Source organism: Plecotus auritus (assembly GCF_963455305.1).
Source record: "Plecotus auritus genome assembly, chromosome: 2".
Classification (NCBI taxonomy): domain Eukaryota; kingdom Metazoa; phylum Chordata; class Mammalia; order Chiroptera; family Vespertilionidae; genus Plecotus; species Plecotus auritus.
The window spans coordinates 198,603,470-198,628,398 of record NC_137771.1 but is presented as its reverse complement, the minus strand read 5'-3'; the positions used below and the strand labels follow the sequence as shown (position 1 = coordinate 198,628,398).

The window sequence follows — 24,929 nt, the reverse complement described above, 5'->3', positions numbered from 1 at the left end:
GAGAGGGATAGAGAGTTAGAAACATCGATGAGAGAGAAACATCGATCAGCTGCCTCCTGCACACCTCCTACTGGGGATGTGCCCGCAACCAAGGTACATGCCCTTGACCGGAATCGAACCCGGGACCCTTCAGTCCGCAGGCCGACGCTCTATCCACTGAGCCAAACCGGTTTCGGCAGTATATTCTTTATATATGTTTTTCTTTTTCGTATAAAAGCAATGCCAAGTAAAAGAAAATCATTTTGCCTTCCTCACATCAAATACTCTAGTTTTTATTATAGTACAAAATATGCATTATTGACCAGATCATTTTAGCATGAAAAATTCCTGTGATAAGGCATTGCAATAGCATTCCTTCCCAATGTGGATGTCTTCTCAAGTAAGCATCTTGCCCTGTGGCATTAATCTCACTGATTGTAAAGCTAAGTGTCTATTATGATAACATATCTTAGTGAAAATTGCTCACACCTAGCATTCTTTGCCTGAATATGAGGGTTTGGGGCATAGGAAGGTGGGGACATTCTCTGCATGAGACACTTGCCTTCCCATACCTTGACTTGTGTGAAAGACAGGTTTTGAAGAAAAAAAAAATACTAGCAAGAAAATTTAGAAGCCCTTAATACACTGATTACCTGAAAAGCTTTCTCAACCTTTGTGAATATCATTTTTGTGTGTGTGTGATTTCAGATACATTAAGTACTGATTATATAGGGTACAAGGAAGTATCTATCTATATATATATAAAAGCTTATGCGACCGTTATGTCTGAACAAGCAGAATAACCACAACTCCTGTAGACCAGTTGCCATGATGCTTACTGACCACCAGAGGGCAGATGCTCAATGCAGGAGCTGCCCCCTGCTGGTCAGTGTGCTCCCACAGCCAACCTCCCTCAGTCGGCCAACCTCCCTGTCCCTTCTCCCAACCGGCAGGCCCTGATCAGCCCAGCCCCAATCGGCTCAGCCCTGACCACCTGCCAGGCCTAGGGACCCCACCCATGTATGAATTTGTGCACCGGGCCTCTAGTAGGTTACAAGAGATACATTGACTTTCCTTTCCTAAAGGAAGATGAATATTATGTTCATTTATTATGACCTTGACTTATCATAAGATATAGGTGACTATGAGTCTTGACCTCTTTTTAAATGTGTTCTTTTTTCCTAAATTGAAAGTTACCTCTCAAATTAAGTATTTTGGAAAATGGAACCCTGACTGACAAGGAACAAACTGAATCAATGAAGCAAGTGTGCTGGTGTATTTTTAAGAACTCCAAACCATGGTTTTATTTGAATGTGTCTGTCTATTCCCTGATGTCCACCATACCACATGAGAAGGAGATCCAAGGTCTTATTATTGGCTTCATTCAGCAGTATCAGACCAATAATAGGTGTCTGTCTACCAATGTGTGCTGCTCCAGATAGAGTAGCTCATTGTAATTCTCGCCTCCAGTTTCCCTGCCCCAAGGAAATATCTGTATCTCAGATCTGTCTAATTAACCAGTATGTGAAGAATAGAAAATTGTGAGGCAATCCTTATGTTCATTGTTGCTGGGCTTTAAAAAAGCTCAATAAAGTTTCTATCTACATTTTCTTGTTTATACTGTGGAGCAAAATGGATCAAACAAGCAAAGATTTGTGGTCACAGAGTCGGTGCCTTTGTACAATATAACACATACTGTGAATCAAAGAAATATTGGGCCACTTCTCCAAAGCTGACATTGGAATGACATTGTAATCCTGGCCATCTGTCTTCCTCCTCTAGATATCGATGAATGTGCGGTGGTGAATGGAGGCTGCCAGCAGCGCTGTATTAACACTCTGGGCACCTTCCACTGTGAATGTGATACAGGATACAGACTCCATGCTGATGAACGCACCTGCATAAGTGAGTAAATATTAGGAGCAGCTTGAAGCCATTTTCAGTGAAAAATCAACCTGCCTATTTAGGGATAGGAGAGAAAGGTTTTTCTAGGGTAAAATATCTATAGAAGTTGACAGTTTTCAAGCACAATTCTATCTCTTAGAATAAAAAAAAAAGAGGTGGGTTTTTTTGTTTGTTTGTTTTGTGTGTGTGTGTGTGTGTGTGTGTGTGTGTGTGTGTGTTTGGATCTTTTTTGCTACTAATAAGCTAAAAGACAAAAAAAGATGGAGAAGGGAATATAGAAATTAACATTCACAAGCCAAATTTGAATCCCCATGTGGGTGAATATTTCCATAGCAAATCATTCTGCCATATGCAGTAAAGTAAAAATTTGTTAGTTGTTGCATGTACACAAGGAGCCCCAACAAAAGGAAGTTGTTGGGCTATACAGTCACTCCTACAGTGTTCATTCATTTCAGACCCAGACTCAGAACTGGATAGATGATTATAAAAGCAAAAATTATAACAGACTATACGCCAATTTTAGAGTTGCTCAAGAATAGTTAAAACTATACACACTAAACAAGGTTACTATGTATTTATTGTACATCAAAATGTTCTTAGATATTTTTGTGGGGGATTATTATTTCAAGTCTTATTTTTATGTTTTTTCAATTTTATAAGTTTTTTAAACCATGTGCTTTAATACACAGAAAACTCCCCAATAGAATACATTTTTAAAATACTGTGCTTCCTGTATGATTTATTACTGCTCTGATTTTGTTTTAACTGGAGTAGTTTACATAAAAGTGGATAAGTGTTTTTTTCATTGAATGATGACCCTCAAATGACATTAGGACACACTCTAATTTTATCAGCAGGTCCCTTTTAAAAATATTTATTACATTAAAAGAATAGTACCTTGAACAGCACAATTTAATTGCTGGTTTGATTTATTTAGGGCTTGTTAACTAGTCCATTTACTCAAAATTACTAGTATTTTATAAGTATTCTATAATTATTAAACTTAGAGTAGAAACAAGCTGATTTAACCTAATTTCATAACATACTCCCTTTCTTTTTGTGAACATCTTATAGGAAAAGAGAGAAGGCCAGGGGAAATAACCAAAGATGTCCTAGTCAGAAGTCTGATTTTTTTTATAAGCGCAAATGGAGGTTCCCAGTGGCAGAAAATGACTTTTCCAAGGTTGAGTAAAGATACAAATATATGTCATGCCTTAAAATCCAGGGAACTCGATATTTGGAATGATTGTATCTGCATCAGGCACAAGTGTTGGTGGGACATGCATAGTTACATGCAGGATTACTGGTCTTAGCAATAGGAACCTCTTTCCCATCCCCATCCTAACCTGTAAGGTGTCCAGCTGGTAACATCCTTAAACTGCCACCATCACTTCTCTCAGTTATGTAGAGAAGCAGCAGAATTATCAAGACAAGCAATTGCACTACTTACAGTAAAGGTTGAGCGGTGAATTATTGTGTCATATATAAAAGTATTTTGCAAAGTAATTATGTGTATAAATCTATAATGTCTGGTCTTTGTGATAAGGCAAAATAAATAGTAGCCAACAAAATTATTTACTGATAAAATTAATTAGATAAACCCTGGAAGTTATTAGCTATTTCTTAGTAAAATCATTAAGCTCTTTCCTTATTCCTTACCACCACAACCCTTGAATTTTCCAATTTTCGTTTTAATGACATCAGGTCAAAAGTAGAGTTAGGTAAGGATATTATGGTTTATCTTTTCTATTTCTACTCCTTAAATCACAATTCCTATTGTACAAAAACATTGACAATATGATAATGGCTTATTTACAGTTCCATATGGTGGGTGATCTTCTCCTTATGCAGAATTTCAACATAGTGTAAAATTAAGGTTATAAAAAAATGCGATCATTTTAAAGAATTTAACCCATCGAATGACATTCTGCAGAAAGTACTGGACTGAGAGCCCAGCACTTACCCTTCATGGAAGTTTCGATGCCTTTCTCATATGCATAGACTGAAGTTTTGGTTTCAAAGAATGGTCATAAGAATCTCATTTGATGCAATCAGAAGAATTTTAGCCTTTCGTATTTAAAGATTAATAACGTGTGTGAGGACAAGAATTGTTCGTTTGCTTATTTGTTTTGAAAGAAAGAGTTTACTTGGAGAACTGGGTTTCACATTATTCTAGATTTTGAGTGATAGTGCAGGAAGTGTCGGATATTTTTTTTTTTTCAACGGGAAATTAAGTTAGCTCACTTTCCCTGTGGGAGTGTTTACCTGGCAGGAAACTAAGAATTGTAGTAGACAGAAATTCATCCTGACCCATGGCAGAGTCACAAAAGAGAAGATGGAGTTATGGAATTTTATGATTCTACTACTTTGGAGTTCTTGAAATTAATTGCCTCTGTTTTTTTCTTCCTCCTCCCTTTTTTCTTTCCTTTGCTCTCTTCTGCCCATCAGTCACAGGCCAACGCTAGTGTGACTTTTTGAATTAGAGCCTCCAGCGCTTTTCCCACTTTCTTTTAATCACAACTACAGGAAAGTGAACTCTCTTTGCCCCCAACCTCAGAGTTCCAGATGATTTCTCTTCAAAAACGAGTCCCCTCTCTAAGGGCTGTGCACTTGTGGTGATACATGGCCAGCAGTTACCAATCAGCCTGTGCCAGAATGATAAAGTCCCACAAAGAGGTGTAAGAGAAAGGGTCCAGAGTAGTTGACTGCAGTGGCCGGGAGCATGACAGTCCCTGGCCCACTGAGAGGTGGCATCAGGAAAGCCAGTCTGAGGATGTCCCATGGGTGAGGAGGGTCACAGCGAGTGAAACCCCTGCACCTGGCTGGTGGCCAGACACCGACGGAAACAGCACAGGAAAGTGTGGAACTCTTGCCAGATTTGATTTGCTGATTTGGTCTCCATGAGCACAGATATTACCAAGCAATTCATATACGTTTAAATTGTCATGTATTTGGTAACCAACAACTTAAGAAATGGAAACTAGATTTTAGTAATCACCAGAAAGGCAGACGTTTATGCTGTTAGTTCACCATTAAATCTTGTCCTTGTGGACTAGGGACAATGGCACCACGGAATTCAAGTTGGCATGTGGCCTTCAGCTTAAGCTCCTAAATCACTTAATCTGTCCACACTCCAGATGCCTCATGTGTAAATTATAGAAATTGGGCAAAGTGACCGTGAAGTTATTGTGTCTCTGCAGTGTAATGATTTTGAGTTTCCATAATTACTACTTTTTAATAAGTTATCTGATAACCTGTATTTTTTAAGTCCCACTGCATTATGTGTAATAATTATTTTTAAAAAGTGTTTAAAGAATTTAGAATTTAGAAAGTCCAAGCATAAAAATAGTGTGAGGATTTTATATCCAGTTTAATAAAAATGAGTGTGTAACTTTGTTTTTATTGAAAAGAAGTATGCTTTGATGTTTTTGTAAAAATACTGGTTTCTATGATAAAAGATCGTATCTGGGAGAAATTCAAGGAATAATCTAGCCCAATCTCCTACCTCAGAGATAAGAAGTCTGAGAGCTAAAGAGTTAAGTGACTTTTACTTTGAAAAGAAAAAAGCAGTTTTCAGGAAAACCTGGCTAATTTCAATCCTGATCAAAGGCTTTAAAATAATGTCTGATAGGTATTTTAAGACTAAAAAAAATCATAAAGTTACTGTGCAATGATATTGCTTTTTAAATTTATTTTTAATAGTGTGTATTTTTTCCCTTTCTATTCAATTTATTGGGGTGACACCAGTTAACAAAATTATATAGTTTTCAGGTGCACAATTCCACGACACATCATTGGTACACTGTATCATGTGAAATGATATTCTTACATTCTATTTTGGACATAGTGCTGAGGGTTAAACGAATGCATTTTAATAACTATTGATGAAAGAAACCCACCTTATATTACTAGCCTGTAAGCACAAATTTACCACTTTTCTCCTACATTTTTATGATTTCTATGATATGCTCCAACAATCCTGGCTACTCTCAATTTTCCAAGTAAGACATGCCCTCTCCACTTCCATACTTTACTTTACCCTTAACATAGATGATCTCTCACTCCCATATTTGCCTGTCAGAACTCTATTTACTGTGTTCCATGTTGAATGTCAATTGGCCTGTTAAACCTTCTCTGGTTGTCCTAGACAAAGGTATTCTCTCTCTCTCTCTCTCTCTCTCTCTCTCTCTCTCTTGTAATCTTGTGTTGCCTTAATAATACATTATAGCATATAGATGTGTGTAATTGGAGTTCAGACCAAATGAAAGACACTAATGGTCTCCTAATTATCAATTTCATGTGGAATATTTTCCATACCTTTTTGATGGCTTCTGACACAGCTAATCACTCATTCATATATTTCTTCCTCTTATCTTCTGACAGCACAATTTCCACCTTTAACTGCTGCCTCTCTGTACCAGGATTCTGACTTTTGCTCATCTATTTCCTTACTATGGACTGAATTGTGCTCCCAGCCCAAATTCACAAGTTGAAACCCTAAGAGTATTTGTAGATGGGGCCTAGTAGATAATTAGGTTTACATAAGCTCTTGAGGGTGGGACCCTCTCATGAGATTAGTGCCAAATAGGAGAGATACTAGAGGGTTTGTTCCCTCTTTTCTACCATGTGAGGATGAAGTGGGAAGGTGCTGGCTGAAGCCAGGAAGAGAGCTCTCACCAGAAACCAAACTCTGCTGAAACCTTGATCTTGGAATTTCTAGCCTCCAGAAATGTGAGAAAATAAATTCCTGTTGCCTAAGCCACCCAGTCTATGGTATTTTGTTGTGGCAGCCTGAGTAGGCTAATATACTCATCTACTTCCTTTATTCACCCCTTCTGTAGCCTGTCTCCATTTTACTTTTATTGTTCTAGATAGGTCAATACATATAAAATAGCAGTATCTGACAACTATTAATTGTTAGCTGTTATTATAATCTCTGTATATAAAGAGCCAGGGTCCATAATGTCTAAAACAACCAAAGGGATGACTGAACACCAGGATGCACGTGCAGCAAGCTTGGATGGGTGGGGGCTGGCGAGTGGGCTGATGGAAAGAGAGAGAGGTGAGGCTGATCAGCAGCCACCCCAGGCTGCTGGCGAGGCCTGGAGAGAGAGACAGAGGTGCAGCTGCTGGCAAGGCCCAGAGAGAGAAGCAGGTTCTGATCTTCAGCCACTGTGGCAGCTGCTGATCAGCCCTTGCCTCTCTCTCTCTCCTGGCCTCACCAGTAGCCACGCCGCTATCTCTCTCTGAGAGGTCAATAGTTCAGCCCACTCACCAGTAGCCTGGGGAGGCTGCTGATCAGCCCCGCCACTCTGATCAGGCCCAGAGATAGACCCGGAGACACTGACTGGCATAGAAACCAACCAATCAGAACCAAATCTGGGTGAACTGCAAGGAACCAATGGCTGCCTAGGAGGTGGAGCTTTTGACGCTGACTGGCATAGAAAGCGACCACTCAGAACCAAATCTGGGTGAACTGTGCCTAAGGTGGGGGCTGAGGAGGGGTTTTAAGGGCAATAGCTGTTTCGTGTAGGTGTAAGAAAGCGGTTCAATTTTTTCATGGAGTTGGGGGCTGAGGCAGAGGCAGTTAGGGGTGATCAGGCCGGCAGGGGAGGGCAGTTGGGGGCGAGATCAAGCCAGCAGGGGAGGGCTGTTGAGGCTGAAATCAGGCCAGCAGGGAAGGGCAGTTGGGGGCAACCAGGCTGGCAGGGCAGGGCAGTTGGGGGCAAGATCAGGCTGGCAGGTGAGGGCAGTTAGGGGCAATCAGGCAGGCAGAGGCAGTTAGGGGCTATCAGGCCAGCAAGGGAGGGCAGTTAGGGGTGATCAGGCAGGCAGGCAGAGGGGTTAAGGGGAATCAGGCAGGCAGGTGAGTGGTTAGGAACCAGCCGTCCCAGATTGCGAGAAGGATGTCCAACTGCCGGGATCGGGCCTAAATCGGCAGTTGGACATCCCCCAAGGGCTCCCTGATTGGAGAGGGTGCAGGCTGGGCTGAGGGAACCCCCACCCCTGTGCATGAATTTTGTGCACTGGGCCACTAGTAGAATATAAAAAGATCTAAGGACTTTACTTTGCTTGTTGGGGAAATATTCAAACTTGTTACAGTATTTCTAGCTTTTGGACCTTTGCCAATATTTTCTATTACAGAATATACTATCTTTTTATAGCTTTTAATTGGTGATTTTGTCATTTGTGAGAGGCAGACTTTAATATAAATAATGATAATGTAGATTATATTCCTTTAACCAGTGGATATTTTAACAGCCTGGAGCTAGATACCAAAATAATTTATATTACCCCCCCCCCTTTTTTTCAATTTAGCTATGTAATTTGCATTTTAACTACCTTGTAAGATTTTAGATATAATTTGATATACTTCACAAAACCTTTCTTGAATTTCCAGTTTTAATAACAACCTCATGCAACATACTCCACTCAAATCTCCATTAACAATCATGTCCTTCTTCTGATGTATTTTTTGAAATCAGCCTTCCCAGAGGGGTGAAATAATTAAATGATTGAAAGTTGTAATGCTTGCATAGTTCTCTTACTTCTCTTTCATGCCTTCAGCAAATAATTTTATTAACATTTGCACTCACAAATACTGGTAAACAAATGAAATCACTGTTGTCTGTCCAGAGAAGCCTCAGATAAACAACATTTTAATTATTTTAGTCTATGATATAAGAATTCTTCATTTATAGTTTCTGAGAATGGTCAGGGTTTGTTTTTGTTCAATGGCCCCTTTTTATTCTCATAAATGAGGAGGGGAGGGGAAATAATGGTTGCCTGGAACTGACAACCAAAGATTTTTCTGTGTGATTAAATGTTCAACATAGTAGAGTCAGAGGTCATATTTTAATTCCAAATAAGCAGAAATTAGGTAGCAAGATGAAGGCAGAACTACAGTCTGGAAGCTTTGTTAAATGAAGATATTCTTAGTAAAACTTTGAGCTTGAATACCTTTCTTATATCAGATTTTTATGAGTTTCACATTTTAAGATAATGCCAAACTTAGAAAAAATTGAGAAAAACCATTAGATATGATGGTCTTCGCACAATGGATTCTTTTGTTTTTTATCTCAGTGTTCTGATTAGTGATGTCTAAGTTTTATTTGATAAAAGGAAGAGAAGATTCTTTCCAGAGAATGCAAAGAGATTGCCCTCAAACTAGAGATGAAAGAGGTTAAAGACTTTCACTGTAACTACCTTTCAATTAGTTGCATTATTTATGAAGACAAATTAGAAAGAGAATTCACTACAGATGACAGCTGATGTCTTGAATAGGGCTATGTCAGGTTAAAAAATTGTTTAGTTTGTCAGACTGATGGCATCTCTCAGTCATTATCAGATTCATCACCCTCGCACTATTAGATAGTACATTTCATTCCCCAAAGTTAAATTTAAGGAACACTTCCCCTCTGCCCTCCTCATCACCAATCTGTGGTCTTGCAAAGAATAAATTTCTCAAGTTTTTATCCAGAATGTTATTAGCCCCCTTCAAAAACTTTTTCAACTACTTGGTTATTAGGAATGCATTTAGAAAGCTTCCTTTTTTCTACAGTTTGCAGAGTTGGTAAGGTGGGACTGATAGTTGTCTGAATCCTATTGCACCAAAGAAGAGTGTGTGGCCTTGGCCTACTTTCTTAGTCTCTTTGATCTTCAGAGTCCGTATCATCTCTCTCCCTGTCTTTATATCTGCATATATACCTAAAATAACCATTAATTCACAAAAATCAATATTATACATTATATGAAGGAACATGCCTTATAAAGAGGAATATGAGCTAGAATGGTTGCCTATGGGGAATGGGTGATTGAGAGTAAATTCTGGAGCTAAAATGAAAACAAGAGTGGTCTTTCCAAGGACTGGGGAATGATAGGAAGTTTGGCTGAACTGAGCAGTGTGATGAGTTCTTCCTTTTGTATCTGAAGTTAAACCAAAATGATGAAGCATTGGTACAGTGGCCATTACCATTTCTTTTCTTCTTTATCTCTATATGAAATATCTTCACATGTCTTTCTTAAGAATAATATTTAGGATATTTTTTCTAGTATCATTTATAAAATATTTTTAAAAGTAAGATTTTTACATTATATATTGTATCAAATAATAAAACCCTAATAGTAATTAATAAATAACTTTAATGTTTCTAACTAATTTCACAGTGTAATACAGAATACCCACTGTGTAGGGATAAACTTAAATATGAAGAGATTAAAATAGTATCTGACACATAGTGGATGCTCAATAAATGGTGGCTTAAATCAATAATTTATGATTATTACATATATCCTTATATTATTTCCCCACAATTAGAGCACCCAGTCAATACTCAGAGATACAGAGAATGGGAGATTCTGAATTGTGTGCAGCCAGAACTATAAGAGTTTAGCTTTAAATTACTCCTTTTTGAAAATATGGCATGGGGTTTAAGGTTGTGAGGAAAGTAATGCAAATCTGAGAATAGGATGTTTGGAAAACAATATTAACAATATTAATTTTACCATCCTATTCCATAAACAAGTGTGTGACTTTGAGTTAGTCACTTAACTGTGCGATAACTCAGTTTTCCATATAAAGGGGGTAGTGAGGAAAATTTACAGAGCATATGAAAGCTTTAGTGCAGTGCCTGAAACAGAGCAAGCACTCAGTAAGTGTTAGCTAATATTAATATTAATTCTATACCTGCAGTTAGCTGTAGTCATGGGGCTAAATAAAGGTTTGGAAGGCCAGACACTACCAGGGGTGGGCAAACTTTTTGACTCGAGGGCCACGATGGGTTCTTAAACTGGACCGGAGGGCCGGAACAAAAGCATGGATGGAGTGTTTGTGTGAACTAATATAAATTCAAAGTAAAGGAGCGGAGGGGAGAGCAAGAGAACCCTCCGCTCTTTCGGCTCCGCGGGCCGGATAGAACAGCTGAACGGGCCGGATCCGGCCCGCGGGCCGTAGTTTGCCCACGGCTGCTGGGTATCAACTTGCTTTAGTGATCAGATATGGCTTTTTGTGGCTGGGTTTTTAACAAACATACATTCATTGGTTCTTTTAACAGCTCCCTGCTTCACTTTTTTAGTGCTTTTAGATTTTAGAGCAATATTCACAACTGTATTTTCACTGTATGGTAAAATATTCCCATTCTCATTTATCACTAGGTTGAAAATGTATCTTCCTCTTTTCAAAAGTACTGGAGACAGCAAAAGTCAGGTAGCTTATGTATTTTCACAGGGTACAAAGTGCAAAAAGATAGTAAACGTAAACTGGTATCGCCTTTATCTAAAGGAAGCAGAAAGATTAAGTGCTTGCACTTAACGTGAGCACACAACTTAAATCCCAGTATAGATTTCTGGATGCTCATAAGGAAAGAGCCACATGGTTTCAGAGTTTGTAGTTTCTAACAATAATCATAGAGAAAATTTTAATTCAGAATTAAGTGATTTCATAATCTATTACTGAATATATGTCTCTTATTTTTTGAAGAAAACAGAAATCCTCAGCTAAGAGGCCTCCCCACTTTTACTTCTAGCCAGAAACTTCAGTATTAATGCTCAGCCGTTTGCTTTATTCCTCACTCAAAGAAAAAGTGCTTTGCTGTAATATCATGTTAATCCCATTCTGCCCTCCCCTTAGAACCTTGCTCCTAATTTTATATCCTCCTTTGTCCTCTATCATCAACCTCTCTCTATCTTAAAACAAAACTCCTCCATAAAATTAGTTTTTCCAGGGTTATCCATAAACTATTGACTGTTATGTTCACAGAGCACTTTTTTTGTCATATTACTTAATATCTTGAAATTAATTACCTCTCTTTTCCTCTCCACATTCTCTCCTCCTTGTGTTATAGGACACAACTTTTTCTTGGCTCTCTTCCATCTCTGTGATGAGTCCTTAACCTCTTTCATGTTAGTCTTTGCCCTCTGCCCACCTCCAAGCTTTTATGATCTGTAGAGTTCTGATATTGGCCTATTCTCTACTCTCTCATGGTTGATCTTTCCAGCTTTCAAAGGTTTACCTACTACAATTAGAAGTGAATGATGTCCAAATCAGTATTACTAAATCAGATCACTTTTCTTATTCTGTTGACCAATAGATCCAGCTTGAGCCCTCCAACCCCATGGAAAATATCCTCCAGCACTGGAAACTTAATGGACTTAAAACTAAATATATCTTCCTTCCCTCTTCATCCTCAACTTTCCTCCTCTTTTATTCCTCCACTAGAGGCCCGTTGCATGAAATTCGTGCACTCAGGAGGGAGGCTGTCCCTCAGCCCGGCCTGTGCCCTCTCACAGTCTGGGAGCCCTTGGGGGATGTTGGACTGATGGCTTAAGCCCAGTCCCCCCAGGGAGTGGGCCTAAGCCATCAGTCAGACATCCTTAGCGCTGCCGCAGAGGCAGGAGAGGCTCCCGCCACCACCGCTGCATTCGCCAGCTGTGAGCCCAGCTTCTGGCTGGGTGGCACTCCCCTTGTGGGAGCTCACTGACCACCATGGGACAGCTCCTGTGTTGACCGTCTGCCCCCTGGTGGTCAGTGCACATCATAGTGACCAGTCATTCTGCTGTTTAGTCAATTTGCATATTAGCCTTTTATTATATAGGATTTTAGTGAGTGTGACAGCTCAGACCACCCATTCACCAGGCCAATCTAGTACAGCTGAAGTTCCTCATTGCTTCTCCTTTCTCTGACTCTGTACATCTAATTCTCTAGTAAGACTAATGGGCTCTATCTCCATAGTATTCTTGAAAGAGCTGCCCCCACTAGGACTGCTTCATTCAGGTCCTCATAGTCTCTTACAGAAAGGTTCATTGCAGTTACCTCTTAACTTGGACCATCCTCCATACTTGCCCCCTTCAACCCATTATCTAAACTGCTTTCAGAAACATCTTTTGAAAACTACTTTAGAAAGCTTAAAACTCTTTATTGTCTCTACACAGCTTTCAGAATAAACCTCAAACCCTTATTGTGGCTTAAAAAATGCTTCAGAGTCTGACTTTTGGTTATTCTCACCTAAAATTTGCAGTTCCCTAAATGAACAAGAAGGTTAAGTATCCCTGTACCTTTCATCTGTCAGACACACCTGTTTTTGCACCTGCTTGCCCTTTGGTTTGAAAGCCAACATGTTCCCTTTCCTCCTCCTAGTCTCCCCTTTCCCACCTCTCTTTACCTAATGTCTGCTTGTCTTTCAAGGCTCAATTTGGAATTACCTCCTCTGAGAAAATGTCCCAGATCTACTCCCATACTTACACACCAAATTTGCCATCTATTTTATAAGATTTAAATATGGACACAATATAAAGACACTCAGAGTGGGACAGGACTCCCTGTTGCTTATAGTTTCAAACAAAAGAAAGATGCCACTTAGAGTTACCCATGACAGTGTAACAGCAAGCTAGAACTACAGCGTGCAGCTTATATATGGCAAGCAGGATGGAGCTAGGCTAAATTCACTGTCTCCTTCGAATTGGGTATTTTAAATAGTTCCGCACGCTCAAAGAATACAGATATGTATATTGTATCTCAGGAATATAAGAGCCTGATGAGGGATGCAGTTGTGGTGGGACCTTAGCAAACTGTCTATGAAGGGAAACTGCGAGTTTTGAGCCAAGACTTCAAAACTGGGTCAAGACAGTCCTGTGAAATATTATATAATACAACCACACACAGAGCCAAGGGCACATCTGTAACATAGAACCTCTCACAGTGGATTGTAAAGATTTCTCTTCTTGTTTGCCTCTCCCATTAGACTTTAATCTTTTTTGTGTCCTCGGTAACTAGCATGTGACTGAAATAAAGTGTTTAATTTTATGAAACTACTCTATCCAGTGTTTAAGATATAAAGATTCTTGCAATAAATTATGCTTTGTTTAGAAAAAGCAACATTATTGTCTCAATTATGATCTGCTTCTTTTTATTAAATAAGAATTATATAATTCATGACATTGGCTCCTTGGAAACCCAGCTCTAAATTGAAGTCTTTATTGCAGGGACTGTACTTAACCTATATTTCTATTTTAGCTATTTCTACCCCACTTTATAACATGGTTCCCATTTTCCTTCAATGGTTACTTTACATCCTTCTTTTATACCTTAGGCTCAGTGGTATGTGGTATGTGTTTTTATAGATATATTTTAGACTGTCCACTGCCTAAAATTATTTTTGGAAGTAGATGAAATATAAGCATAATAAAACTAACTATATTCAAGCCTATATTTATCACCTGGCTCCTTGCAAAAACATCATAGACAATATCTCAAATCCCATATGTGGCAGCAATATGTGGCAGTTGGATGGTTTACATATTGGTTCTTTGAAATCCTAGGTCTCACTGCCAGTGCCAAGGCAGGAGGGAGGCAGAGCCTGACAGGAGAACAAAGAGTGGCCTCCACACCACAGGAGGGGGTAGACTGCCTAGAGCTCCTCAGAGCCTGGAGCCTGATGCCAAGCAGCCACTTCATAAAGGCAGGATATTCATATGTGATGAATGGGGGTTGAGGGCAAAGCTGTGGTGAGAACCCACGATGTCATTTTCAATCAGAGAATGGCACATGGAGTAAGACAGAAATCCCGAAAGAAAGGGCGACAGTCACTATTCAGAAGTTCAGGCTGAATTCCGAATCATAAGGAAATACATACCATTATGAGAGTTAGAGTTCTGAATTCGAAGTGTAGGTGGCATCCATAAGCATGGGCCCGAGTTAAGGTTAATGTTTGAGTCAAAGATAAGGAGAAGGGTGGAAAAGGAGCTTGAACTCTGACATTGAAACTTTTGCAGAGAACATCTCCTCAGTAGCCATAAAACAATAATATAAATGTTGACCTAATAATTAAGACCATATGTCTCCTGGCCCTGCAGTCTTGGTGGTTTGGGTGGATTAAGACTACTGGGGTATGGAGCACTCCCAGGGAAATGCAGGTCTCCTTGGAATGTCATCAAAAGGCTGAACAAGCATAGTCCAAGCACTCAGTCTTCAAACACATTAATTATTCTAGGGATTCAAATTCTAGATCTAGGCAACTGCAATTTGAAAGTAATTTTGGCTATGTCCATTGGTAACAATAACTACCATGGTCTATAAAATGTTATCTCTAGTCCTCACAACAATACTAAGAGGATTATATTATTACTAGAGGCTCCTTGCACAAAGATTCGTGCAATAGGCCCTTCCTTCCCCTGGCTGACGGCACCCGGGACCCAGGCCTTCGCTCTGGCTGCAGTGAGGCTAGGCTTCTCTGCTCCAGCCACAGTGAGGCTTGGCTTCTTTGCTTCTCCGCTCCGGCCACAGCAAGGCTTGGCTTCTCTGCTCCGGCCACAGCGGAGAAGCCAAGCCTCTTCAGTCTTCAGTCTTGAGTCATCTTCAGACTTCAGTCTTCAGTCTTCAGTCTTCGCTCAGGCCGGAGCCTTCAGTCTTCACTCCGTGCCTGTGTATGCAAATTAATTTGCCATCTTTGTTGGATTAATTTGCATACTCACTCCTGATTGGCTGGTGGATGTCATGAAGGTATGGTCAATTTGCATATTTCTCTTTTATTAGTGTAGGTTCTCATTTTAAAGATACTGAAACTTGGGTTTGCAGAGGTTAATATTACAGCTCTGGAATCACAGATTCAGATTTACGGCTCTGTAGATTAATGCTCTGACATCAGTAAGCACCATGGGGTATGCTTTACAGTTTCTGAAGGAGAAGAAGGAGACAGGTAGACAGTTGAATAGAACTGCCATGTCACCTTTGCTACACTTTCAAGGCTATATGATAATTTACAGCCGTATTTCATCCCAAATTTGAGAGCTTTGGAAGATTTGCTGTGTTTCCTCTCAGGAAATAAAAATTTGGCTCATTCTGTAGACACCCAACTGGTTGGTCTGGACAGTAGTGAGTTGGCCTTCTGTCTGGGCAGGAATACAAGTCAAACTCTTAAGCGTTCACAACAAAATTGTCAACCTTGTGTCCCCAGTGTCTTTTGTCTAAATCTAATGGCTCTCACTTTAATTGACAATATAGAAATTCAGCACTACAGGCTTTTGTTAGAGGGTTTGACTGTGACCTGAATGGGAGCCAAGATTCATCCAAATCTCCCTTAAGACATCTGAAATGCAAAGTGCATAGCAGAGAGTTCATAAGCTTTGGCACCAAAAGGCTCGAAGTTAGCAGCTCAGCTTTGCACCTACTGGCTGTGTGAACATGGGCATGTTGTTAAATGATAACAATAGCTAATATTTATGGAGTTTTTGTTATCTATAGGGCACAGTGTTGAGCACTTTATATTCAGTGTTTCATTTAAACCTCGTAAAACCCTGTGAGATGGGTCCTATTGATATCACTGTGTTAACAATGTGAAAAAATGAGACATAAAGTTTCAGCAATTTGAGGAATGTCACTCAGCATGTAAGTGGCAGATCCAGGATATATGCCTTTTGGGTGTAGCTGATCCATTGAACCCAACTGTGTTCAAACAACAAACAAACAAGCATGTCTACACAAAAGTTAGGTCTTTGTTTTTAAAGAAGGAAAAGATACCATTTAAAATTTAAAGGGCTCCCATCACAGTGTTGTGTGAAAAGTGGATTAGGTATATATGGAATCATGGAGAACTAGGGAAGATATTGTTGCTTTAAGGCTGGACCTGTGAGAGATCCTGACACTTAGACTATGGTAACAGTCAAGAGACTGAATACCAGGAAGCTGTAGTCTTTTTTTCCTATGTATATTCAGCCCTATCAATTTTATTTTCTATAAACTCATATTATAATGCTATCTACACTAATAAAAGAGTAAGATGCAAATTGACCGTACCTTCACAACACCCACCAGCCAATCAGGAGTGAGTATGCAAGTTAACCCAACAAAGATGGTGGGTTAATTTGCATATGCAGGTGTCGAGCGGCTGGGGGTGGGGCGGGATGCTTCCATCATCGCCATGGTGACAACAGAGGCATTCCACACTACCCCAGCTGCTCTGGGCCTCTGGGCAGCATGGGAAGGCAGAAAGGCAGCTCTAGGCTGGAGCGAAAAGGCAGCTCTGGCCAGAGCGAAGGCAGTGCCAGCAGCCAGGGAAAGGAAGGCCCATTCTTGCACGAATCTTCATGCATCCAGCCTCTAGTAGTATAATAAAAGCCCAGTGACCAAAATGGTGGAATGACCAGAGACCAGAATGACCATGGCCCCTCACCCTGGCTGGCCACCCCACAGCAAGCAGTTAGGGGTGATCAGGCAGGTGGGCAAGCAATTAGGGGCAATCAGGGAGGCAGGCAGAGTGGTTAGGGGCAATCAGGGATGCAAGCAGAGTGGTTGGGGTGATCAGGCAGGCAGGCGAGCAGTTAGGGGCTAGTGGTCCCAGATTGCGAGAGGGATGTCCAACTGTCAGTTTCCCTCCATCGACATCCCCCAAGGGGTCCCGGATTTCGAAAGAGTGCAGGCCAGGCTGAGGGACCCCCCCCCACCCCCCGCACCCCGTGTGCACAAATTTTCTGCACCAGGACTCTTAGTAGACCATATAAATATCATAGTTGGATTTTTCACAATTTTAAAATTAGTTTTATCAAAGTCAATGCAATCATTTGAATATGTATTCTAAGTGCTGGGGATTTGCATCATATTCTAAAGTTGTGCTGTATTATTTCATAACAACTCAAGGATTTGTAATAAAATAAAAAGAAAGGGTTCCAAGACTTATTGTTGTTTGACATTGTTTAAAATTTGATTTGAAGGTTTTATATTGTGTGGTTTTGCATTTACTAGAAGCCTTTGTCATGCTGGTTCCTACCAAATGAGATTCATATATTATAAACCAATAGCAAGAAGAGAGCCTTTGCCCATTCTACTTTGCTATAATCTCTGTGCCCACATTCATTTACTTTACTTTAGAGTGAATAAAGTATGTGACTCAAACTTTTAATAATTGCAATGGAATGGCTTGATTGATTTTCTGCCTCTAACATTTTCTATATTGTATGTTGGTAAAAATATTCAAGATGTCAACATTTCTCCCGATTCTAGTGAAAAGATTTCAAACTTATATTTATACCAAGCCAATTAATTAGTTCTCTTTTGTCTGGGGAGAATGCCCTGTTTCCTACAACTCACATTTAAAAAAAAATTCTTTAAGTTTGAAAACAGTCTAATGTCACTCTGGCTTTAGGTCCAAAAGAAAATGCTTTAATAATCTTCCTTATTTCTCATTATAACTTTTATGAGGCCCTGTGGTGTAAGCACTACGCTATTTCATGTCTTAGTCTTTCCAGGAGACAAGAGACAGTTTTGCTAAGTATCATATCATATCCATATCAGAACAATGGATTAAAACCAGAAAGAAAAATTGTGTATTAGACCTCTGTTGCCCCTCCTGAATGTTGAAGCAGACTGTCCTGCTTTTTCCGCAGTTGATTAAGTCCACGGTACAAATTAAACTTGTGTGGAATTATCGAACTATAACATTTAAGGTGTGGAAGAATGGGCTTTCTTCATTCCAGTGACTGACATGTTTGCTTACCCTTGTACTTGCAGAAAGTGCAGAATCTCAGATTCAGTAGGATACATACTGCATTAGAAGCAGAAATTATGAGATCAAGAATAATTGATATTCCATGTGACCCATTAAAACAGGTCTCATTTAATGCAATACAGTTTAAAATTATATCTCTTTTAAGTAGGCTAACCTGAATGTAGGCACCCTTTTTTTTGCACTTTTACAGCAAAACTGAGCATTTCCATCAACCATCCCCATCAGAGGACCTTGAACCGAGAGCACATGTTTAATGATGCCTGGACTAGCTATTGATTAAACACTGACAATGTTCAGAGGAATTGAGAATCAAAAAGCCTCCCCCATGGCCAGCTCAGCCATGCTCACTTCTTTAATAGATGGCAAAGGAGGATTCTAAATGTGATCTGCTGCCCACTCAGCCTCAGAACTCCACAGGCAGTGGGATTAATTTCTGCTCCGCAGTCCTTTGGAACTACCATGTCTAAAATGTCCAGAAATGAATATAGATGTCCCTCCTTTTTTATTTCCTTGTTCCTTCTTTTTGAAGAAAACATATTTCTTATAGGAATAAAATGCTAGAATGATGATGCTTCAAATGTGAATTAATGAAAGCTCACCATTAATTCACACATAAAGAATTATTCAGGTTGAATAATTCCCCAAATCAAGCAAGCCAACAACAACAAAAAGGTTAAAAGGAAGTAAAAAAGAATAAATAAAAAGGAGAAAAGGAACTCAAAGCTAGGATTAATGTTCTCACCGCCATTGCTGTGTTGAGTTCCTTACTATCCGGAGGCTAAGCTATTTTTAGGATATTCTTTTGTCTGAGTAGGAGATTGTGACTCAGAACTGTGAAGTAAGACTGTTTCTGCACTTTAAAAAATGTGATTTTCAATGGTAGAACCACCCAGCTGATTTACCTTCAACAAACATTGATGGGACACCTAGAGGGTGTCAGGTGCACGGCTTGGTGCTTTCCCTTTTAAAGTTATTTAATCCTACCAACAATCCTGTGAAATATTCATTACAATCTTTCGAAAGATGTGAAAATTGAAGCTCAGAGGAATTAAATAAATCTGCTGTTATCAAACAATAGTAAATAGGCGAGACTAAACCATGCTGGTAGAAACTGTCAGAGCGAGATTGAAGTACAGATATTTTGAATTCTATTTTATGGAGCTAATTACCATATAATATCTTCCTTAGTTTAATAATACACACTTAATGAAAGGTTCTGTGGAAAGCTTAGATTTGTTTTTTATTGTTGTTTGTTCTTTCACTAATTTATTTTTATTTCCTAAGAATTACATTCTTAGGGTCAAAAAATGCGGAAGTACAAAGAAATATAAATAAGGAGAAAATAAAGTAACCATAACCCCACCACTCAGAAACAACTGTTGTTAACATTTGAGCTTATTTTCTTCCAGTCTTTTGTTTACATTTTTTCCATTTCATAATTGAAGCCATTCTACTTTTGTTATATTTAGGTAACAACACCTCTCTTTCTCTCTCTCATATCTCAATATATATTAAGCTAAAACTATTTGCAAAACTTACTTTAATGGTGGCAAATACCTTTTGATATGTGTTTATATAAACATATATACCACGATCCTTTTTCTCTTCTAAATAATGCTGATATTAATATTTATTTGCATATATTATCTAGATATTTTATTGTGTTCTAGGCAAGATTTCAAGCAGGAGGATTAAAGTAAAAGAAGTTACAAGAATATATCTATTGTCAAAATGTTTTACAAATTTTAATACAATTTCTTGATCCAGTACCAGTATATGATAATTTCTGCTTTATTTTCACTGGCATAGAATTTTATTATCCTTTTCAGTCTTTACTAGTTTGATAAGTGAAACCATGTATTTCATCTTTTAAATATGTATATTTATACACACACACACACACACACACACATATATATATATATATCAAGCATAACTATTTTGTCATCCTTATTGCAAATATGTTGTCATAATTTTTTCTGAGTATAAAAGCAATATGTGTTTATAACAATTTAGAAGATATAAATGAAAAAAAACATTAAAAAATCAACAAAACCAGAGTTAACCCGTGTTGATATTTTGGTTGTACTAGGTGGATACTTGGGTAATGAGGACTGGATAAATCCTTGGGCCAGAACTTGAGACAAATCTAACAGAGATCAATGTACTTTTAGCACTTTTGCTATCTGTCTGTCTATCTATCTATCTATCCATTATCAATCAATCAATCATCTAATTGGTTTTAAGAGCTTTTGCCATCCTTTCTCAGCAGGTGTGGCTATTCCTCCATTCTTTTCATTGTAACAGGTGGAAAGCAGGGGACTCCAGGGGAACGAGCAACCAAAGGGTCCAATACTCTATATTCTCTTATTCTAACAATGTCACACTTCACCGGGCCTGATGTTGGTGGTGCCTGACAGTGGGATTCTCCTCAGGGACCCACAGCTAGTGCAGAAACAATTCTTCGTAGAAGGGCCACTAAACACAGAGGTTTTCTAGCTGGGACATCCAAGCAACTGTTCAAACAGAGAAACACTCTGACCTTCTATACTGAAGTGCAATGAGATTCCAACAAGTGTTCTACAGTTCTTTACAGAGAACTGGAGAGCTGGGATGTGCCTTCAAAACAGCCCAGTCTTGAGACATGGACTGAAATGGGATCTCCTTGCAACAAACTTCAGGCTGCCCTGGTAGGTGCAGGACCTAAGATGAGGAAGTTCCCTTTAGCTGAGGGTAACTCCTGGAGCAGGCCTTGGCCCATGGGCCATGTACTGTCAACATGGCCAGCAGTGAGGGATGAGTGTGGTTCTGAAGAAAAAAAAATTGCTTGTTGTTGCCTTGTACCACTCAGATCTACTTTTTTACATAATAATTAGTGGGAACAGCTCCTCTGAGATTCTGGTTGTTTTCTTGTCCAGGAAAATTTGCAAGAGTAATGTTAGTGAAATGACCCATAATCCTTACTACTGCAGCTGGTCTTGAGACCAAAACTTATACTCAACATCTTTATTCTCATTGCAGTTCTAGATTCTGTCACACTACTTCCATTACCAACTGTTCTAAGTGGGGCTCTTTGAGAAACAGACTCTGAGATGTGCATAGGATGTTTCTTGAAGACTGCTACTGGGAACAACGCATGTGAGAGGTGAGGGAAGCAGACCTGGGCAGATGGATGAGTTGAACTGAGATGAAGTTACAACTGGCCTCAGCTAATTCTGTGGAAACTTCAAAGTTAGAATAGCTTTTCAGATCTTTTCTTTAAAATTTTTTAAAATATATTTTATTGATTTCAGAGAGTAAGGGAGAGGGAGAGATAGAAGCATCAATGATGAGAGAGAATCATTGATTGCTGCCTACTGCATGCCCCCTACTGGGGATCAAACCCAGACTGTGCCCTGGCCAGGAATCAAACAGTGACCTCCTGGCACCTTATTAAGTGATCCTTCTCACCTTCAATGATTTTATGGTTTCTTTATAATATATTAAATATCTTAAATTCTTTACATACCAGTTTTTATCTGTACAATATTCTTTTCATCAATCAACATTATTTATGTCAAACATTGCCTAAATTATTATAGTTTTACTTGTATGTCTTACTACTCAGTTGAGCTAACCCACCAGAGTGAACAGGTTATTGATACAGGAGGAGATGATTATGGTTATCTTAGATACCTAAAATTTTACAGCTGTTTTGCTTATATGGATAAATCTGTATTTCTTCACTTTTGATCATCAGTTTATGCATTTTGTCATTTGACAAATTTTAAATGCAATTTGAAAGTGTCACACTGTCTTCTTCTCCTTTGCCTTTTCTTCTTTTTACAGTCAGTTTTTATAAACAATACTTTAGCTTTATACTTTTTTCTCTTTTATTATTATTTTTTTCATCATTATTCATCCCCTCTATGCCCTCTTCTACCTCCACCCCCTCGCAATTCCCTCCATGCAATCACCATACTGTTGTCCATGTCCTTGAGTTATCTCTTTTTTTTTCTTTTTTCTCAACCCCTTTTCCCCCAGGACCCCATCACACACACACACACACACACACACACACACACACACACACACACACACCAGAGCTGTCTGCCTGCAGTCTATCTATAAGTCTGTTTTTGCTTGGTAGTTCAGTTTGTCCATTAAATTCCACATATGAGTGAAATCATATGGTACTTGTCTTAAAATTTTCTATATTTTATATCTTAAGCCTGAACACATTATACGGGACAAATAAATATTTATTGAGTATTGAAAGAAAAAGAGCAGTATTTCCTTTCTGTGTCAACTCCTTGGCTTTTGATTTTTTTATATTACAAGTCATGTGTGGAATACTTCACAATGTGATAGGAAAATATGAAGAAGTGTTAAACACAGTTGAAAATTTTGGAACTCATGGAATTAAAAAGCTAGTTAGTCATTGCTTTTGTTTGCTTGTTTTTATTCATTTACACATGTATGGCTACCTAATTTGCAGGAACAGATACAAAAATGGAGAGGTGGGGCACCTTGTTCAAAAAGTAGCAAGAATTTCAACATGGCGATGGCCAAGCATTTAACCAAATGTAGGGCCCTTTTGTAACTGCAAAAGTTAAGCACCCACAAAGCTGGCTTTTGAATGAACACAGTCCATACTTTGTGCTGGGCGGTGGTGTTACAATGAGGAGGAAACTGAGATGGTTACTGCCTTTGTGGGACTCACAGATTCAATGTAGATGGAAGCAGAAAAGTGCCAATTTATCTCCTTGAGCAGTTCTCTACTATCAGCTCTATTCAGAAGTGGTTTTAGAAATTTGATTATTTCACATTCATTCCCAGTCCCCAACATACTTTTTCAACTTAATGTACTTGAGTAGTGATTTATCAGCATTTGTTGAATGATCAATGTGTGCAAGACCCCTACTGTGAGCTAGGTGAAGAAAAATAAAATTAGAAACTTGTTTTATCATTAAAAAATCATTCCCAATAAAGCAGTATAAAGACCCTTTATAGACGTTTTTCCCTCCATTTCTATAGTGGGCATGTATGTGCTATGAATTGTAGCAGCAGCTGGAAATTTTCTTCTCATTACTCTGACTCCCTGAAAGGACATTGTCCTCCAAATGTGAGAAGCATTTTGTTAGAGAATGGTGTAGAGAATAATTGTGTGGTTGGTCTTGAATTTGGGACTGATATATACATGACTGTTTCCTTTGGGGAAGAGGGAACATAACAAAATATATTAGCCAAAGGCCCTCAGGAGTGGGTAGGAAGTAGACAGAAATAGACTTCCTTTACCAATTGATTCTTCAGCATGCTAGTTATGCCCAAAAAAAGCAAAAGATTTTTTGACATCTGCTTTATTTTGTTTCTTGACTCTTCCAGCATTCAAGCTGTCAGCTCTTGCCCTGCTAACATTGGGGACTATGAGCTGGAGTGCATTCAGATCACTGATGAACACTGCAGGCCCTGGTGCCTTCCACACTACTAGCTAAAATGAGAAAGCGACCCTGTGAGAGGAAGTCGCAGTGAGCACATATTACCTGCCACAAAGGAACAGCATGTTGAGAGCAATAAAACTTTTTCCAGCATCATGTACCATTTTGCAAGATTGTGTGTTTATAACAATCATTTCCCCTTCTACAATCGACTTCACACATTGCTTTCCATAAACAGCTGTTGGCTTTTTTGTCTCTGAAACCATTTACGGCTCTAGGTTCATATTCACTCGTGTTTAGGAAAGGGCAGCCAGCTATAGCAATATGATTCAGGGCGATGAGCTGTGACAGCATCAGGAATTTAAAGTGATGTTAAGTATCCCATTGAGTTTATAAGAAATCCCAAACAAGTGCTTACATGCACAAACTTAGCAGGATAGGTGAGGACTTTTATTCTCCACTGTGCGTTTTGTTACTTTACATCAGGAGGAAATGGTCTGCCTAGTCAATAGAAAAGAATTGTACATATTCATGATAGTGTTTTTTGAGAAAAAGCACATCTCTTTCTGTTTTTATTTATTGAATTAAAATTCTCTGAAAACCCTTGCCATGCTAACCTCAAATCATTCAGTAGGGCTGTCAAGAGAGGAGTGAGCCTTCCTCCTATAATTTTCATCTGTTCCCCAAGTGTACCCCCCAAATGTAAGTGGCTTCTTTAATATGGACAATACATTTTTCTCAGTCTTAAGTAAAATATAAATACAGCAATCCTTAAAAATTTTATATTCTTATTAATCTTTAGCATACAATCTAAATATTACAAGTGTGATTGCTTCTCTGAAATGCAGCTCCAAGACTGCATTCTCTCCCAAACAGAGTGCTTTTCCTGAGATCCTGGGATGGAGGAATTCTGGGACCACCACTGCTCATTCTCAAGATGGTTACAGCTTTCCCCCCCAAATTAGGTCATTTGGGTGTTTTGTTTTGTTTGTTTTTTTTCTTAACTTTTCAGTGTTTTCTCCTCCTCTAGTCTCCTAGTCAACATATCTCCATCCTGGCAACAAAGCTATCCTTACTAGATAACCTCCCCTGGGATTTTAGTACTGTACTGCTGCTCCTGTGTCCCTGTCTC

The 24,929-nt window shown here is 39.0% G+C and overlaps 1 protein-coding gene across 1 annotated transcript in view; it reads left to right on the top strand.

Moving 5' to 3' along the window:
• The window catches only part of LOC308241306 (uncharacterized protein), a gene marked incomplete at both ends in the record, with an annotated part of 219,349 nt that overhangs the window by 63,719 nt on the left and 130,701 nt on the right, over positions 1-24,929 (top strand). Inside the window, one exon of the mRNA XM_080654708.1 lies at positions 1,762-1,884. Within this exon, the coding sequence (XP_080510834.1) occupies positions 1,762-1,884 (123 nt within the window). The remainder of the gene's footprint in view (positions 1-1,761; positions 1,885-24,929) is intronic.